The 20,648-nt window shown below is 25.5% G+C and overlaps 1 protein-coding gene across 10 annotated transcripts in view; it reads right to left on the minus strand.

The window, feature by feature from the left end:
* LOC100197594 (uncharacterized) overlaps positions 1 to 20,648 on the minus strand; it is a 137,502-nt gene that overhangs the window by 33,153 nt on the left and 83,701 nt on the right. For 6 of the 10 annotated variants that reach the window (XR_010637664.1, XR_010637663.1, XM_065793684.1 and 3 more), the window contains exons 14-19: positions 18,819 to 18,992; positions 12,237 to 13,011; positions 12,028 to 12,144; positions 11,409 to 11,493; positions 9,742 to 9,809; positions 3,520 to 3,652 (exon numbers count right to left, since the gene is read on the minus strand). Coding sequence is in view for 8 of the 10 variants with exons in the window: in XM_065793684.1 (XP_065649756.1) it covers positions 3,520 to 3,652; positions 9,742 to 9,809; positions 11,409 to 11,493; positions 12,028 to 12,144; positions 12,237 to 13,011; positions 18,819 to 18,992 (1,352 nt within the window). In the remaining 2 variants the exon portion in view is untranslated. The remainder of the gene's footprint in view (positions 1 to 3,519; positions 3,653 to 9,741; positions 9,810 to 11,408; positions 11,494 to 12,027; positions 12,145 to 12,236; positions 13,012 to 18,818; positions 18,993 to 20,648) is intronic. The other 4 variants (XM_065793685.1, XM_065793689.1, XM_065793683.1 and 1 more) reach the window with 1 other exon arrangement.

A 20,648-nucleotide genomic window follows, 5' to 3' on the forward strand; every position in this document is an offset into this window, starting at 1 on the left:
GATTGTTCAACTCTCTTTTACAATTTCTCAAGCAAAAGATACAAACTGTTTTTCTACAGTCTTCATGAGTATTTGCTATTTCCCGAAAAAAATTTTGTTGACTTTTAAATATTTTAAATTCCAGGAAAGCTAAAATTATTGCAAAAAAAATTGTTATTTGAGTATTTATTTAAGTATTTGATTGCTATTTTATCCTAAAATGCTGCAAAAATGCAAATGAGATATTAATTCTTTGTTTTCAATTATCTTAAAACAGAGAAATTCTTCCAATCAAATTTTTTTCCACGGACGGTTACGGATGATTTCAAATTTTACATTTTTGTGATCAGGAATAATACCAGAATCATCCCTTTAAAGGGTTTTTCTGGAGGGCTTCAAAGTAGTTTCTACCAATTTTGGACAGGTGTGTATTATTTATATTATTGTTGTTGGTATTATTTTTGTGGTTAACATCGTTATATAACTTTTACAGTTACTATTATTTCTTCCTTTTCTTACAATTATCACCTTTTATCTGACTTAACTTTTCTTTTTATTATCACTATTTATTATTATTAAATTTGATAGGTATTATAACATCAGTGGTATTTTTCCACTGTTGCAATTTAATTTATTTCTAAGAATATTATTAATTTTGTCCAATTTAATTTTGCTTACATGTCCAATCTCACTTTTTGAGGGAACCAATAACCTACAAGGAAGTTTGTTTTGAAAATTTGGTTTATGGTCTTTTAGTGTTACGAAGGCTTGGGCTGGGGCAGTTGATTCGATTCTATTATCAAGGTTTATTTTTTTAGCAATACTTTGCGCTTCTAAATTAATTGTCTTTTCCAAATTTTCAGGGCCTTTTTCATAAGAACTAGTAATATTGTCGCGTAAAAATTTTTCATATTTTCTGTTGTGAGTTGGTAAATATTATTTGTTTTATCAGCAAAAGCAAAATATAAGGGTTTGATTTAATTTTTTAACATCTAACTTTAATTCTGTTTGAAATTCGTTTTTTATAGGGCGAAACTTTATTGTTTTAATTAAATGTAATAGGTCACTTTCAAAATTTTCCAAATCAGGTATAAAAGGTGGGGTATTTTTTGTTTTAAATCCATAATTATCATTATTATTAAATGTATCATTTGTTTTTGTATTATAAATTGGTTCTCCATTATCGAAAATAAAAATGACTGTACATTTATTCAATTTGACATTAATGATTTTTACCCCTGAACAACTGCAGATATTTTAGATAAGACTATTGAATTTGCAAAAAGCCACACAGTTATTCCTGATGACACAATCCGTATAATAAAACATTGTAGAAAAACCTTACTTTATTTTAATAAGGAAACTTGGAAAAAGAAAAACATACATGACTGCTTTGATGTAACAATGGGCAGTTATGACGGAGCAGGAATTTGTTGGACTATATATTTTAGATTTGTTAAGTAAAATAATCAATATAAAAGATTTAGGCCTTTATCGCGACGATGGTTTAATAATAATGCGTAGAAAATCTGGTCCACAGCTCGACAAAATTAGAAAAGGTATTATAAATATTTAAAAAAATATTGGCAAATATTAAATATTAATCAAAATAAACATAAATTTAAAAATCGTGAATTTTCTTGATGTCACATTTAACCTCTCTGAAAATTCATATAAGCCTTTCAAAAAACCAAACGATGAACTATTATATATTAACATTAACTCTAACCATCCACCCCAAGTTCTAAAACAAATCCCGATTTCAATTAATAACAGACTAAACCAAAACTCCTCAAATGAAAATGTATTCAATTCCTCTAAACGAATATTTGAAGATGCCCTAAAAAAAAGTGTTTTTGAAAATTTTGAACTAATATTTGATCCTGAAAAAAAGAATACAAAAAAACGAAATAGAACTAGAAATGTAATTTGGTTCAACCCCCCATATAGCAAAAATGTTTCTACTAACATAGGAAAAGTGTTTTTAAAATTGGTCGATAAGCATTTCCCGCGATCTAATAAATTACATAAAATTTTTAATCGAAATACAATTAAAGTTAGCTACAGTTGCACAAAAAATATGGAAAGAATTATAAAAGGTCACAATAAGGCTTTGTTAAACAAAAAAGAAATCCTAAATGAAAAAACTACAAAAAATTGTAATTGTAAACAAAAAATCAATTGTCCAATGAGTGGAAGTTGTTTATCAAAAAATGTGGTATATAAATGTGTTGTTTCCTCTAAAAACGTACCTGACAAACAACATATTGGCATAACAGAGGGGGAATGGAAAAAACGTTTTGCCAATCATAAGCAATCTTTCAAGAATAAAAAGTATTCAAAAGACACCATGCTGTCAAAATATATATGGGAATTAAAAGAAAAAAATATTGACGATTTTATACTGAATTGGTCTATCCTTAAAACAGCGCCTACATATAACAATATTTCCAAAAAATGCATACTATGCCTACAAGAAAAATTTGAAATAATTACACATGCAAATCAATAATGCTTATTAAACAAAAGATCGGAATTAATTTCTAAATGTAGGCACGAAAATAAGTTTCTCCTAAAAAACTGTAAAAATAAATGAGTTTAAATAATATTTACATTAACTACCCTTTTTTAAAAAACATTTAAAAAAATAGCACAAGTAATCATTTCTAAAGAATTCTTTTTATAATAGTGTCAGCAAATTCCACAAATGTGTGAAAATTTACAGTAGTTAAGACATTTGCAACTTCCTGTAATTTAATTTTTGGTACAAATTGAAGTTTTATTAATTTGATCATTCATTTCTGATGAATCTTTGTTGATGAAACACAGTGTTAATTGGAAAAAATTTTTGTTAAGTGATTCTCTACTAATATATATATATATATATATATATATATATATATATATATATATATATATATATATATATATATATATATATATATATGTATATATATATATATATATATATATACATATATATACATATATATATATATATGTATATATATATATATATATATATATATATATATATATATATATATATATATATATATATATATATATATATATATATATAATATATATATATATATACATATACAATATATGAATGCAGCATTAGATACACACTGATGACGCCATACTGAAATAGGTATTTCGGTGGCTTCAGTACATACATCAACTGACTAAATAGCTATTTTAGCATGGGTTGTTACAAAATACTATCAACTAGTACTTGTGAATTAGACATTTATATTAGCACGGGTTGTTACAACACACAACTGTTGCTTACACAATTACATTACACAAATTTACCTTGGCATAATTACCCTGTGAACTTTAAGAACTATTATTATTTTCATTTCTTATAGTTCATTTCTAATAACATATATTATATAAATACAAAACATTAACTTGACAGATTTATTTTTTTTATTTTTACTTTGTCATTAAACTTCTAAAAATAACAACTAAAAATAACTTTATAATTTTTACATAATAAAAAAATTTGATAAGAATTATGGTAACTCTTACTTGGTGAAGTTTTTGTTTGATTTTTGTATGCTAGCAAATTATCCAAAGAAACATTAAAAGAATCAGCTGATTCTTTTTGTATAATTTGAAGAACACATAGCAGACTGTATATATTATTGATGCGATAACACATCTAAAAAGAACTTATCCGTTATTTCATATTTTTAATACTTTTTAAAACAAAACAACAAAATACTTTATAAAATAACAGCAACAACAACAATAATGAAAGCAATGATATTTGGTGCATAAATATTTTTTTTAAATGTTGGTTTTAGGAAATAACAAACTTTATTTTAATCAAAGTATTTTTCATTGTTAGCTATGACTTTCAACAATATTTCTGGAATTTCATTGCAAAAAAAATTATTTGTTTCTTCATATATTCCGTTTTCCAAGCCATTTTTTGATTTTTTTTTTTTTTGTAGTATTTCAAGTGCTAATTTAAAGAGCACTTTGCATTGATCAAACAAGTAGTAAGCTAATAAAACAAGTAGTAAGCTGATAAAACAAGTAAAAATCGCGCTCATCTAAAAAACTTGCAAGAGAGAAAACTATATGTTGATTTTATAGAAAACATTTTTAATAAAATTTTTTTGCTGATGTCAAAATATATTTAAATAGTAGAGTTTGCACATTTTTAAATAAAGAAGTTATATTTGTAATAAAGTATGTAGCTTACGTGTAATGTACTTCAATTTCAATTTATGCAGCATAAGTTCAAATTAAAAATCTCAGTGCAAGAGAGCCAATGATTTATTACTTCTATTTGAAAGCTAAATTAAGCATGATGTTTTTTTTTTAAATTCCAGTTGAACTTTATCACATTATTCGCTAAATCCTACCCTGGTTAAGTTGAACCATTCGCTAACTTGTACAGTTTTTTAGGGCCCATTTGACAAAAAACTTCGCTCAACTAGACTTAACCTTTGAATTGCATTAAAGTCCATGTTATAAAATATCAAAACTTGCAACACTTCAATAAATATTCCAAACTTAAATGTTTAAAAACTAAATAACAAGCGTAATATTTGTAAATATCTAGCGTAATATTTATAAATACCTAGTGTAATATTTATAAATACCTAGTGTAATATTTATAAATATCTAGCATAATATTTATAAATATCTTATAAGTAATTATCTAGCGTAATACTTTATAAAACTAAAACTTCACTTTTAGCTTCGTTTTCGTTCAGGTTCAATCACATTCTATTAATTAATGACTTTTATATTTAAAATTCAAAAATATCAAACAAACTTCAAAACTTTTAAATATCACATATTTTATGTCAAATATAATTTAATAAACTAATTATTTTCACTGATATCTTCGAATCGGTTATATTAAAGTCGGTTAAGCTTAAAAAAAAATTTAAAAAGTTGAAACAAAATAAAAAATTAAAAAAAAAAGTTTTAATAAACAATACGTATAACAATTATATTTGTTATATGTATTGTATATTGAAACTTTAGGAGCATGCTCACAAACAGCAAAAGAAAAAAAGTAATATCACTAGTTTCACAAATGCATTTCTCAAATTATATGTCGTAATTATATATATATATATATATATATATATATATATATATATATATATATATATATATATATATATATATATATATATATATATATATATATATATATATATATATATATATATATATATATATATATATATACCTTCACTAATATATATTATTTTAGTTTAAGCATATTATAAAAATCTATTATATATTTAAGTATATAATCACAGTGCTGGATTAAGGAGGGGGAGGAGGGGGCAGTGGTATAACAATTTCGGGGGCCCTGAACCAAAGTAAAAGAATTTTTATTAACTCTGAAAAGTAAATCTTTATAAACTCTGAAAATTAACTTTAAAAAGTCAAAGTTAAGTTTACTAAATTGTTTAATTGAAAACAAAAGCACAAAAATGAAAAGACAAAAATGCTGCATTAAAAATTTTTTTCCAGTCTTGGACTAATGAAGGAGCGCTAATCACTTCTACAAAAAAATTACTAGATTGGTAGCAGTGTCTTATATCAAAAACCAAATATAATACTTGTACAAGTTGCTACAAATTTAATTCACTTTGGAAAATTATTTATAACTTGAATTATATTGTCTTTGAAAATTTATTAACAATTGCAACTCTACAATTCTTTTGTACTTCCGCACAAAGGAAAGTGAAGATTCAAGAGAAAAAACGAATAGCTTAACACTTTTCAGGTTATACAGTCATTATTAATATGCTAAGAAAATATGAAAGTGGAGTTTCTAAAAGGAGATTGAAAAAAGAGAGAGAGGAAATCGTAGCTAAACTTCCTAAAATTACAATTTTTTTTTCATCAAACCAAATCAATATGCTATCTCCACAAACTGTAGAAAATAATAAAAACGATGAAAGAAAAGATGAAAACAATAAAACAGAAAATGAGGTAGCCTGCCTCGATCTTTCAAATATAATTCGCGAAGTTGAAAGTGTTGAATCTACAATGTGTAATAATGAACTTGACTTAGGTACTCTAATTTTCACTATCTTTAATGGCACCTCTAACATCTGCAAACAAACAACTTACTTTTTAGGCATTTAATATTATTTTTCTATAAATTGTCACTCTTTATGACGCTCATTACATACAGTTTTTTTTTTTTTAAGCTTATGTTAATCATGATTTTTTTTCCTAGATACCATTCTACATGAAGACCCTGCTTTATGGCCATTACAATTAAAGGAAAATAATCATATGAAGTATTGAAACAAGATGTATGCTTTTTTTTCAAACAAAGACTCTAATTTCAAATCTTCTAAATAAATGTTCAAAAACCAGTACAGATATTATTTGGTTAAATATTTTCAAAAAGTGATGAAAAATGGGGAAAAAAGTTACCAAAAATGGTTAATGTTTTCTGAATCTATTGGATGTGTGTTTTGTTATTTTTGCAACTTGTTTTCAACCGAAAGTGATTTTTACAATTGGAAAAAAGCTGAACAAACTATTTTTGGCCATAAAAGCAGCAAGGAACATATTCAATGTATTATTAAGTGGATAGAATTCATAAAACAAAATACTCATATTAATGAATATATGGTAAGCCAGATTAAAAGCGAGATTAGCTATTGGGCTGCAATCTTAAATAGAATAGTAGCAGTTATTGATTTTTTAGCCGGAGGAGGTTTAGTATTTTATGGCTATAATAAAGTTAAAGGATCGTTAAATAACGGAAATTACTTAGGTGTGTTAGAACTGTTGATAATAGAGAGTTTTACACAATCTTAGCAATATGCAAGTTTATTTTTAGTAGAATGTTGATATATAGCTATCTGAAAACCTATTTCAGCACTCTGTGTTATTGGAAAAAAATGAAGCAGGCAATCAGTTAGCAAAAAATCCAGCACAAAATAATGTAAGTAAAGAAAAATAAAGTAAAGAAAACCTAACTATTACTTAAACATTTTAATAAAACAAAGAGAAGGAAAAAGCTAAGATAAGGATCTTAAAATGTAAGAATCATTAGAATCATGATTAAACTTAACTAAAAATGGAAATGAAGACTTGAATAAATTTTAAAAAGTCACGAACGAAATAGGTATTAAAAAGGTATCAAAATTTGATCCAGATAAAGCAATAGTTTGACACTTTTGCAAATAAAGGCAAAGGTAAAGTACCTTATTTGTCTAAAACTATTTGTGAAGAGCTAATTGATATTATGTCTCAAAAGATTTTAACACACATTATTATTAGTAGATTCTATGCCTGATGTTTCTCACATGGATCAACTTTCTGTAATATTTCTTTATTATCTAAATGGCCATGTGTATGAGCAATTTTTTTTCTTTCTACAAATTAAAAGCCATTTAGATCTACTGGAAAAATATGGTATTGATATAAGCAATTGTCGTGGACAGACAATTGCTTATATCAATACCATATTTTTCCAGAATTACAATTCTTTAAACTTAGTAGGGCAGTGCAGTGTCAGTGAGTGCATCAACTCTATCAACTATTTTGGCATTCTGCAGAGTTCGTATTCATTTTTTGTAACTTCAACACACAGATGGGATTTATTAAAAGGAAAGCATGCTACACTCAAGCGCCTATCAGATACACAATGGTCATGTAGGTCAGATGCTTCAAAAAGTTTAGTAGAAAATTTTGATGGGATTCATGCAGCGTTATGTCTTATAGCTGAAAATACAGAAGAAGAGTCTAATACTTGTCATAAAGCTGTGTGTTTATTAAATAAGATCACTAAGCTAGAGTTTGCATTCATGGCTGTACTTTGGCATCACATACTTATGAGGTTTAATGAAGGTTTAATTAGATTTGCATACAGCTAGCAGTATGATACTTTCACTAATTGACTGTAAAAAACTTACGAAATGACTTTGTTAGATTTGAGAATGAATTGAAAAAACTTAGCTGGTTTATTGAAAAAGACTATTCTGATAAGAACAAAAGAAAAGTAATTAAAAATTAAGCAATGGAGAAAACCAAGTTGATACTTTAAACACATCTGACAAGTTTCGAGTGAATACATTTTTTATCATTATTGACAAACTTGTGACACAACTAACTATAAGAAGTGATGGGTACAGTCACATAAATAAGTTATTTAGATTTTTGCCAAAGCTGTTAACTATTATTATCATGGAATTGCAAGTTAGCACAAAAAAAATTGTAGAAGTGTACTCAAAGGGTTTAGAAGATAGTTTCATTTTTGAAATACAACAATTTGTATAATTATTAAAGTTGCAACCTCCAGGGTTTTTTTTTTTTTTTTCATAAAAAACTGAAACTAAAAACACATTGATTCCTCTGCATGTTTTAAATTGGATTGTTGAAACCGTTATTATTGATGTATTTCCGAATGTTTATATAGCATATCGTTTGTTTCTAACTATTCCCATAACAAATTGCAAGGCTGAGAGATCATTCTCTGCTCTTAAAAGAGTAAAGAACATGCATTGGTCAACAATGCTCCATAATCATTTAAGTAATATAGCAAGATTAACTATTGAATCAAAATTGTTAGAAACTTTGAATTTCAGCAATGTGATAGTTTAGTTTGCAGAAAAGAAAAGCAGAAAGAAATTACTTATTTTAATTCAATAAAATAAATATAAAACCTTAATTTAAATAAATATCAGCGGTAGCTTTTTTAAGAAAGTCTTTATTCTACTATTTATTTGTTGTTGTCCATGAAAAGGAGCCTCCTACTTTAAAATAGCCCTGAGCTATTTTAAAGTAGGAGGCCTCTAATTTTAAAGTAGGAGGCCTCTAACTTTAAAGTAGGAGACAAAAAGTCTTAATCCACCACTGTATAATTAAGTATATGAAAAATTATTCCCTTGATAATAATTAAATTGTTGCATTCAGTTTAAATTAGAAAGCAGTCTTCTGTTTTGCTCAAACAATGAGCAGAAAGTTATGTAGCCATTACAGCTAACAGATAGAGTGTTTACTATTTTCAAAACATTTTGTCCCAATGAGAATAGAAAATTTAAATTAAAAAATTGAAAACTTGATAGAATTTTGAAAAATCAAAAGTTTTAACCCGCAAGATTTTGTAAAAACGTAAGATTCATTTGCTTTATTGTTTTTAATATTTCACACATCTTTTGTAAATAAAAGAAATATTCTTAATCTTATTTTTATTATTTTAAACTATTATTTATTTTAAATTAAAAACGTTTCTGTTGTTTAGAATGTTGTTTAGAATGGTATGCTTTTGAATGACCTCCCCATACCTGCGTATGTAATTTATGAATGACCCCATGGCAATCAATTTCCAACTCTGAATATCACTCTCGAAGACTTGATGTCGAGCACAATTAATCGCTCTTGTTGATAACATGTTTCAGTTTTACAAGCGCAAAATATCATGCTGAGCGATTTTATTCATCACATGCGCTGTTGTTAAATTGGTACATGTCAACCTTAAGTTTTTTGAAACAAACGAAAACTCTCAGCAGCTATTTTCTTTTGATTAATGTTTAATGCTAATGTTTCTCGCTAATTCTGTATTGTTTACACTTTCACAAATAATGAAGTAATAAATTTAAATATAAAATTAGTATGCATTATTCTTAAAGAACATTTTGTACATACAAGCTTTTAAAAAATCCAGAAAACAAAGTTATAAACCCAATAGTGATAATGGTAAAATCAACAACAAAAACAAAAATAATTAAACATAAAAAATTTTTTTTATACTTGTCTGGTTATAGGTTCAAGTCTGATTCCTGATTCCTCAAAAAATGTTTGCAAAATGATACAGTTGCCTAGTGAAAAAAAAAAGGAAAAAAAAGAAATAAATTTATTTTACATTATAGTTAAAGTGTAAATAAACATACCTCAATCCATAAACATTTGTAAATTTTTTAAACCCCTTTTAATTTTAACAACATTTAGTAAAATAAAAACATTTTACATGATATATTGAACAAAAAAAACTTTTGATATGAGTTTATTTATACTGAATGTGCCAATAAAAACTGAAATTTAAAAAGAAACAAAGTAAAAAAAAAATTTTAAAACAAAATCCCACTCAGAAAACATATACAGAAAAAAATATATATTTTTAATTTTTATCCTAGTTGTAGCTATTAATATAACTGTATACAGCAAACAAGAAGCTGAACAGAAAAGCACCCCACTATAAAAAACTAGTTTTATCAATATTTGTTATAAATTATTTTCCACAACCAAGAGTCTAGTTTTTTTTTAAAAGAAAGTACAATGGAGTAGAAAGTTACTTGCTCTGGTGGTTCATTTCAGTATTTTACTGACATAGGTAAATGTAATTATGAACAACACACCATTTTAAAATGTTAAACATAAGTAACTAAGTGTTGGACCACTTGTATACCAAGCGAAGATAATCCTAACGAAGATAACCCTGCAGATCAATGAGATTAGTTTGCATAAAATCTTAGAAAAAAGTTTAGTATCATTGGGAAATTTTAGATATTTCAGTAAATTGAGCAAGATTGTTTGTGTAGAGAATGAAGAGGAGCAGGTTGAGAAGTTTAAAGAACACCACTGAGAACATCAACCAAAATAGAGCTAGCATTACTGATAGTAACATGTTACTTTCTGCCAACTAAAAAAGAATTAATCAATTGTAGGAGTTTGCCATTTATTTTGAAAGATCTCAATTTTAACTTAAGTCTGTTGTGAGGCACTGAATCAAAAGTTTTTGCTGGATTGAGATTACATCAATAAATTGGTGAATGGCTATAGAAGATGTTGAAACCGGTGAATGGCTATAGAAGATAAAACAATTTGAAAAGTCTCTATTAGGTTAGTTATGCATGATTTATAAAGACTTGCAGAGAGTATGTTATTATCGTTGATGTGCTTTAAGAGTTTATAAGTTTTTTGAAGATTTTGCAAGCAACAAAGGTTACTGAAATAGGTTGATAGTTTTTAGCAAGTTATTTATTTCCCTCTTTATTATAGACCAGATCACTAATTTCCAGAGGGTATTATTTCAGAACTAAATAGCAGAATTAATATTATAAGCAACTTTCAAACAAGCATATTAACTTTCAAACAAGCACATTAACTTTTAAACAAGCATATTAACTTTCAAACAAGCATATTAACTTTCAAACAAGCATATTAACTTTCAAACAAGCATGCTTACTCTCAAACAAGCATATTAACTTTCAAACAAGTATATTAACTTTCAAAGCATAAAGGAATAAATATATATATGGCTTAAGTTTATTTATAAATTTTTTTATATAAAGGTTTGGATATGGTAATAAGTTTAAATTATTAAAAACCAATTTAAATGATAAAAATCTCTACAATTTTTATTTCTTCAACATTTTTAATTATTAATGGATAATCAAAAAATTATGTTTGAAAAATACCATTACACTCTAAAGACTGAACAGTGATGTCAAAAGAATGTCGACAACCAATCGATTTTTTTAATTCATCAAGATCTTTTAAAAACTAAATCAAAATTAATATGTAAATATGTAAATATATCATATATTAATATACATTAATTACAGATAATTTAGGTTAATACAACATATCACAGATTTCATACTAGTTGCAGTTAATTTAGCTTCACATTAACAATATCATACAAATATAGTATAAGAGTAAAATAAGTCTAAATACATTGAACAATAGGCTGTGGGTGGGTAGGTTTATACTGTTAAAAAAATAAAAGAATTGTATTTTTTTATCTAATCAAAAGTATTCAAATAAATCATGTTTGAACAACATATCGCTATATACAAAACATATCAATAAAACTACACTAACAACCCTAACCTAACTAAATAAATCATTTTGTTTATGCACACTCTAAAATGACTATTACTAAATAAATCAAGTATGTATAATATACATATAGTTATTAACTTTATATAAACTTAATACAAAAATTTAAACATTCTTTAAACAAATTTATAGATACAGTACAAAAAAAAAAACAAAAAAAACCTATAGATATTTTTAAAACAATAAACAATCAACCTTTTTTCCAACATAGTAATTAAGTTTTCTATTTGTTTTTTCATTTAGACTTTTAACACCACAGATATCAAGAAGTAGCAAACTTGAAGAGTATTTTTTTAAAAATTTTCCAATAATCTAAAGATAAAAACTAATACTTCAACTTTTTATTTATAAAGAATTATTTCTAGAAAATGAAGAACAAAAAAAAAAATAACAAATGTACTCACAGTATAAATCTTTCTTAATAAATCAATATTTTCACGTTGCAACAGATCACATGATGGATAAATTGTGAAAAAAAATGTTCTGGCAAAGTTAATTACTTCAAAACAACAAGATAAGATATCAGAGAAAGAACTTGTAACCATAAGCAAACCATTTTGAAGTATGCTTAATTGTTTTTTATTTACTGTTTCTTGATTTTTGTTTGAACCTTCAATTGTTTCAAAAACATCATGTATATTTTCCTTAACACATGAATCTGTCATTTCAGAAGCACTTAAAACTTCATTTATAATTGAATCATTAATTTTATTTTCCAGACAGCCCTTCAAAATCTTTTCAAGCCTTTCATTTTTTTGATTCTCTGTACAAGGTCCCTCAGACACATATGAAAAACTTGGATAAAAACTATTTTCAACATGGTCTAGTAACTCATTTAATAAGTGTTTAACAAGATGATCATTACCTGAATTGTCAAACAATTTATTATGACTAACAATATCTGATTCAGCATTGAGAGTTTCATTCTCTACTATCTCCTTTAATTGCTGGTCTTCATTAATCTGCTCTATAGAAGCAAAAGGAGACAAACTTGGATCATGATTAAAAAGCTTATGAGTGTCCTGTGTCTCCTGAAGAGATTTTACTTTTTCTGTAAACTGAAGAATGCAAAAATTATCTTTTTTTATAAATATCTGCATTAAGAATTGGATATTAAAAGAGACCTTTTCAATAATATCTGGTAGAAACGCTTTTATTGAATCTCTCCAGGTTTGTGCACTGTTTAAAAAAATAAAAAATTATTGAAACTAAACTAAAATTAGCTGATATCAAAAGACTAATTCAATACAAGTTTGATTGTTTGCTAGGTATTCTAGATATATATTTAACCCTTGGAATTAGGGTCAGCATTCGGCAATGCCGACCTGAAAGTGTTTAAGGTCGGCAAAAAATTGCCGACCTTCTTTCTATGTTTTATGGTAAGACCTTTGTATCAAATGATTTTTGCTGACCTGATGCCGATCTCTAAAAGATTGAGGTCGGCAAATTATTGCCGACCTCATTTTTCCTAATTCCGAGGGTTGTATATTCATTACTATCTACCTAATATTAAAATACTTTATAAACGATAACAAAATTTAATATTTAAGAAATTAATTTTATTATATAAATAATTTTTTCTTACTATTTATGATAAATGTTTTACACAAAATCCATTAGCATATCACTGATAAGCTAGCTTATCTTGAACAAAAGTCTGATACAGTTTAAAAAAAAAAAAGTCTGATGCAGTTTTAAAAAAGTCTGATGAAGTTTTAAGAAAGTCTGATGAAGTTTAAAAAAAGTCTGATAAAGTTTTAAAAAGAAAAATCTGATTAAATTTTAAAAAGAAAAATCTGATTAAGTTTTAAAAAAAAAGTCTGATGAAGTTTAAAAAAAGTCTGATAAAGTTTTAAAAAGAAAAATCTGATTAAATTTTAAAAAGAAAAATCTGATTAAGTTTTAAAAAAAAAGTCTGATGAAGTTTAAAAAAAGTCTGATAAAGTTTTAAAAAGAAAAATCTGATTAAATTTTTAAAAGATTAAGTTTAAAAAAAAAGTCTGATGCAGTTTTAAAAAAAAAAGTATGATGAATTTAAAAAAAAAAAAAGTATGATGAAGTTTTAAAAAAAAAAAGTCTGATGCAGTTTTAAATAAGTCTGATGAAGTTTTAAAAAGAAAAATCTGATTAAGCTTTAAAAAGAAAACTCTGATAAACTTTAAAATAAAAAGTCTGATGACTTTTTAAAAAAGTCTGATGAAGTTTTTAAAAAAAAACTTTGATAAAGTTTTAAAAAATGCAATGATTTAAAAATGTAAAGAACTCTTATGCTTTTTCAATGTGAGAGTGCAGGGCTTGTTTAATGTGTTTACTGTTTATATGTTTTTTTTTAAATGATTTTTTAATGTACATATGTTTTCTCCAATTACACATACAACTTTTTTTTATTGCTGTTGTTGTAATAAACTACATAAGAAATTGTAAAAAACAAACTGTCCTATCAAAGACAATTGAAAGCATTAAATAAGCAAATCAGAGATAGAACTTGTAAACATGACAAAACAATTTTGAAAATTGCTTTTTAATAACTGTTTCTTGATATTTTTTTTTTTGAATCTTAAAGAATCTTTCTTTTTAATCACAACTAAAATAATATTTGAGTGGATCATTATGTTTGTTTTTCTAAGAAATCTTCAATATCTTTATATAAAAAAAAGGTTAAAATTTCAGTTAAGATGATACTATAAGATAAAGAAATAGAGAAATAAAATAGAGAATTAAAAAATAGAGAATTAAAAAACAAACAAATTCTTGTTTTCTAAAGTCTCTCAAAAACTAAATATTGAAAGATCTTATAAAATACACGATAAAACTATATAGAGAAAAAAACATTCGCTTTTGGAATAAAAGAACTGACTGTCTATACTGATTGACCTTAAAAATGAGATCTCAAAGGGACTAAAAAACCAAAAATCTATTACTTCATATAAAGCTACCATGGAAGACTATAAAATTTTTCTGAATTTGAAAAATATTCACTATTGATGTGGTTTTAAACTGTCGCAACAATTGTTACATTGCTAAGTCACCTACTGATGTTAAATAAAATTTAAAATTTAGCATCTACCTCAAGCCATGATTCATGGTAATGAGTTGCATTAATTTTGTTTGCAACTTGTGAATAGTAAATTAAAAAAGTTAATGTAATGGTGGGAAAATAAAAATGTAAATTGTATCACTGAATTAATACATCACTATATTTTTTAACAAAAGGTATTACAGTCTATAACAACGTTAACTAAAATTCAGTCTCCAGCCGCTAACAGAATAGTGAACTTTTAACTATCATATATTTCAAAATATTCTGAAAATATGTTAAAAAAAAAGCATGGAAATAGCTTTGCTGCTTTCCCTAAGGAGCAAATTAGAGAACTAATCTAAGAAGTAAACTAGAAAACTAAGATTTCTGTTTGCTTTAAAAAGAAACCTTTTTCTTCTTTCATGTAATATGTTGGTTTCGTAACCAACATATTACATGAAAGAAGAAAAAATTGGCTCTATAATTACATATGATTTAAATGAAATTTTTTTTTCAAATGTGTGTAAAGGAAGTAGTGAAAGTTGTAATAGAGCAACAAAAACCATAAAATAAAAATTAAAGCATTAAAAGTAAATCTAGTATGTTTTAATATGAACTTATTCTCCTGAAACTAAAATGCCATCAAAATAGTAACAACATGACATAAAAACAAAATTATTTAGCAAATACACTAAGATTGTTAGACCCTCTATTTTTGATATGGGAAACAGAAACTAATAAAGATTTGCTAAATCTTAATTGCTTAATCTAAATTGTCCCAACCATGCACCATCTTCATTATATGGGTAATGCACAAGGAAAACTAAATGCTAATGAGACGTGTTGTTTGTTTAGCAAATGTTAAAACTTTCATTCAAAATACAATAAAGGGTTTAAAATTTAAATGACTCATCAGCAGTCGAGAAAGGGCATATTGTATATTTTTCAAAACCAAAACACTTAAGGGACATATATTAAAAGAGAGTTTATAAAGAATTTCTGATTGATCAATCTGGTGGATAAATGTCTTGTAGAAGGTCTTCTAGGCAAAGACTTAAGGAGTAAGCAGAAAAATGCTAACCAGCATTCTTTATCTATTAAGATAGTGTAGATGCAAGTCTGTTACATTGTATCCTGCCTAGGATGATGAATGCTGGATATTCATGACTACTTGACATTCTTCCCGTTAACTTCTACTGAGGGTAGAGCTTTAAAACTCAGTTTAATGGTTCTAAAGCCAGGTGGTAGTAAAGTTTCCTGAACTTTGTGGAAGCTGGAACTTTGAGGCCGGCTGGTAGTAAAGTTTCCTGTACTCTGTGGAAGCTCTCAGAAAGGCTGATTCCACCAACAGCTATAAAATATCAGATTATTAACAGTGCCATGTTGCGCATGGATAGTGTCCCTGTTAATGCTTTAAGTGCTCATTATCAAGGCCAAATAAGGAGCCCTAAGTTACAAATTTGGGTTAATTAACAAGATTGAGACAACTGCACAGCTCATTGCTTAGGAGGCCTATGAATGAGTAAAGTTCTCTTTAAACTTAAATCATGCTAAAAGTAACCCAAAATATAAAGCATAAAAAACCATCTCTATCACATAACTATTTAACATATATTTTACTAATATTTGTGGTCTGCGAAGCAACCATCCATCAACTGAATCTTACCTTTTGCAAAATTTACTAGACTTTCTTGCTCTTAGTGAGACTAATATATATTTCGCTATTTCTTCTTCAAATCTCAGTGTTGATGGGTACAATCCTTTGATTCGCAAAGACTTCAATAATCACATGCTTGGCTTGTGGGTATACATATGCATCAAGTCATCTATTTGACATGAAATCAGGCTATTTTTTAAGTGCTTCTGCTAAGCACCTCTCACTCTACCAACTTTTTTTTTATTCTTTATTGTTCTTAGTTTTCTCAAAACTGCACTCTTTTAGATGTAATTTCTGATCTAATTGACCATGCCTATTCTCTTTACATCTCTGCTAATATTGTTGTTATTGGTGACTTTAATTCTCATCACACTGAAAAGTTTGTGATAGAGCACTGATCCTGTATAACTAAAGCCTATAACTTCTGCATTTCTCAATCTCTTAGTCAGATAGTTAACTTTGTGATTCTTTTACCTGACAACCCTATTTACCTTCACTCCTTGATTTGTGATTTGTGTCTAAAGTAAAGCCTTATTTTACTCTATGGTTTTTACCTTTTACAAGGGTAGGTCTAACACTCCATCTCTCATTCAAGGGACTGATCTTATTACCTTTCCCAAACATAAAGCTGAACTTTTTGCAAAGAACTTTTCTTATAATTTGACTCTTGAATCTTATGGTCATTCTCTTTCTTCTATTCCAATTAAACAGGTTAACCCAAGGTTAACTCATTGTTAGACATTCAAATCACTAAAACTTCCGTTGCTAAAGTCACATCTTAACTAATATCTTTTACAGCTTTTGGTCCAGACAACATTCCTGTCATAGTCTTAAATTATTCTCCAGAACTCTCTTCAATTCTCTCTAAACTATTTAATAAGTGCTTGACTGAAATTCTCAACATCTAGTAAACTTCAAGTTATTTTTTTTGAAGTACCAAAGTAATCTAATAAATTACTTTATTTTCTGTCATCTAAGAATTATTTTAACTTTCATTATTTATCAAAAAACACAATTTTTTCAAAAATATATATAGAGAAATTAGAGCACAGTTCAATTCAAGTTATTTAAACAATAAAAAAATTATAGAAAAGCTAGAAACAACTTTTGGTATTTGACCTTTACTATTCTTTTAACACTCTGTAAATTTAAACTACAACAATTGCACAATATTAAACAATCATACAACTATACTTTTTTGATGCTTATATATATGAAAAAAAACGGAAAATAATAATAGTAAAAAAGAATTTTAATAAATATAATGACATATATAAAATAATATAACAACTTTGCTACAGATTTTTCTATCAGCAAAAGTGAATTATAAAAAAAAAAATTGGTGTATTGTTTATATTTTCTGTTGTATATTTTATTTTATATATATATATATATATATATATATATATATATATATATATATATATATATATATATATATATATATATATATATGTTATTATTACATATTTGATCAGTGATTTTGTAATATTTTATGCAAAATGAGTATGTGTGTCTATTCCATACACAAAATGGCACTGTTAATATACTGATATTTTACAGCAGTTGATGAAGTGAACACTCCTAAAAGCTACCACAGAATTCAAGAAACCTTATTAAAAACCTCCGAACCATTAAACTGAGTTAAAGAGCTGTATTTCCATTAGAACAGAAAGAGTTGCATAGTTACTACCAAGGAGACACAAGCAAAAATCCATGAGTTTATGTTAAGCATTCATCATCAGGAAAAAATGTAACACAAGTTTACTTCAGTACCAGCCTATTAGATGAAGGTAGTTCAACCTGGTCACCAGAAATTCTCTGCTAACCCTTTAAGTCTTTATCTAGGAGGTCTTTTTAAAGCCAGTAATTAGATGCAGTTAATATCTTCCCAGAATAAGTTATTTACTTGAGATAATATTTCTAACAATTACTCAACCAAAAACCCCAAGACCAACCCAAAGGGGTATTTTAAGTCAGATTTAACTACTTCAAGCCTTTGCCTTAAAAAGCAAATTCTGCAAGGAAACTGAACATTACACAGGCTTTACTAGATTATGTGTTACCTTTAAAAGGGTGATTATGACAATTTTAATGATCTGATTTTTTCAATGATGTAGTAATGTACAGTATGATGTAGTAATGTACAGTATAGTGGTATGATATACAATAACTATTGAGGTCAATTTTATTCATTTTATTATTTTATTTTTAACTATAAGCACCATCTAACCTGATTTTAGAAAATAATAATTTAACTTTTTGGTTAATTAAATAGATATATTTAACTATTCATTAAAAATCTGAAACCTTCTATTGATAAAGCAATTCCATTCCTCATCTAACTTGTTTAAAGAATAAACCAAATGCAATACATCTTGATCCACTGGCATAGTAAAGTCAATTTGTTCAAAAAAAACTTGCACATCTTTCATTAACTCATTGTATAAAGTATTTGCAACAACTTTATGCAAAATTTTATACCTAAAAACATTCTTCTTTATCATAATTAATTTTATGTATTTATCTTTACAAGTTCAAAAATACTTTCAAATAAAAAAATAATATAGTTTTATACAAAAATAATATACTTTTATACGAACTTTAACAGAATGAGTTTTTTTTAACACACACACACATATATATCAATGTTTCACAGGAAGATGTGCGATCGCACGCAGTTATATGACCATGCAAAAAATACTTTGTTTTGAAGATTTGACTGCAGCTTTTGAAAGGTTTTAAAATTTACAAATGCGCTAAAAAAATTTACTTAAACTTATCTAAAAAAAACATAAAAAAAAAAAAAAAACTTAACGAAATATAAAATAAAAAAATTATTAACTAAAGTAAAAACAAAATATATATATATATATATATATATATATATATATATATATATATATATATATACATATATATATATATATATATATATATATATATATATATATATATATATATATATATATATAATATATATATATATATATATATATATATATATATATATATATATATATATATATATATATATATATATATATATATATATATATATATATATATATATATATATATATATATATATATATATATATATATAGCCGAGATAAAACAAAATCAAACAAACTAAAATGCTTAGTTTATTTAAATCATGTTTTTAATTAAATTCGGAATAATTTTTTATCTTTAATAATGTTTAGAACATTAATAAAAGTAAAGAGCAATTTACTTTTAATGATTGTTTAGAATATACTCACACTTAATTTAAATTATGGTTTTTTTTTTTACTAATTTAAAAATATCAGTTTCCATGTAAATGTAAACAAGTAAATAATTACGCATTAAAAAAATTTTATTTTTCGTTTGAACATTTCTACTTTTCTTTTTGCTTTTTTTTTAAGTTTGTTTTAAAAGCTTAACATTTATCACAGTTTTATTAATACTTTTTATAAAAATTCATTAAAAGTGTTTTGTTACTTCATTAAAAAGCGGTTTTATAATATAAAAGCATTAAAGATCAAACTTATTTAATTGTAACAGCTTTCTAAAACATTTGCCTTTTTTTTTAATGAAATTTTGTTTGTCTTTTTAAATGTATTAATTTTAACTATTCTTATATTAAAATTCGTTAAAGAGACTTTTGTTGCTGTAGAAAGTCATTGTTTATAAAAAAAAAAAATTTCATTTTTTAAAAAGGTTTATTATAAAAAACGCACACCTTCCTGCGAAAGACTGTATGTATATATATATATATATATATATATATATATATATATATATATATATATATATATATATATATATATATATATATATATATATATATATATATAATACACAATCAATATCTAATGACCTAATTTCCTAACATCATTTTTGCACTCTTAATGTAATAATTTCCGCTTTAATTTTTCAAAAAATGAGGAAAAAATGAAAGAAAAGATTGCTGTTCCATGCCAAACCTTCAGTCAGTGTAGCCGCACTCCTTGTATATATATATATATGCATATATATATATATATATATATATATATATATATATATATATATATATATATATATATATATATATATATCGCATATATGTATATATATATATATATATATATATATATATATATATATAATATATAT

Source organism: Hydra vulgaris, chromosome 03 (genome assembly GCF_038396675.1).
Source record: "Hydra vulgaris chromosome 03, alternate assembly HydraT2T_AEP".
NCBI classification, from domain to species: Eukaryota; Metazoa; Cnidaria; class Hydrozoa; order Anthoathecata; family Hydridae; genus Hydra; species Hydra vulgaris.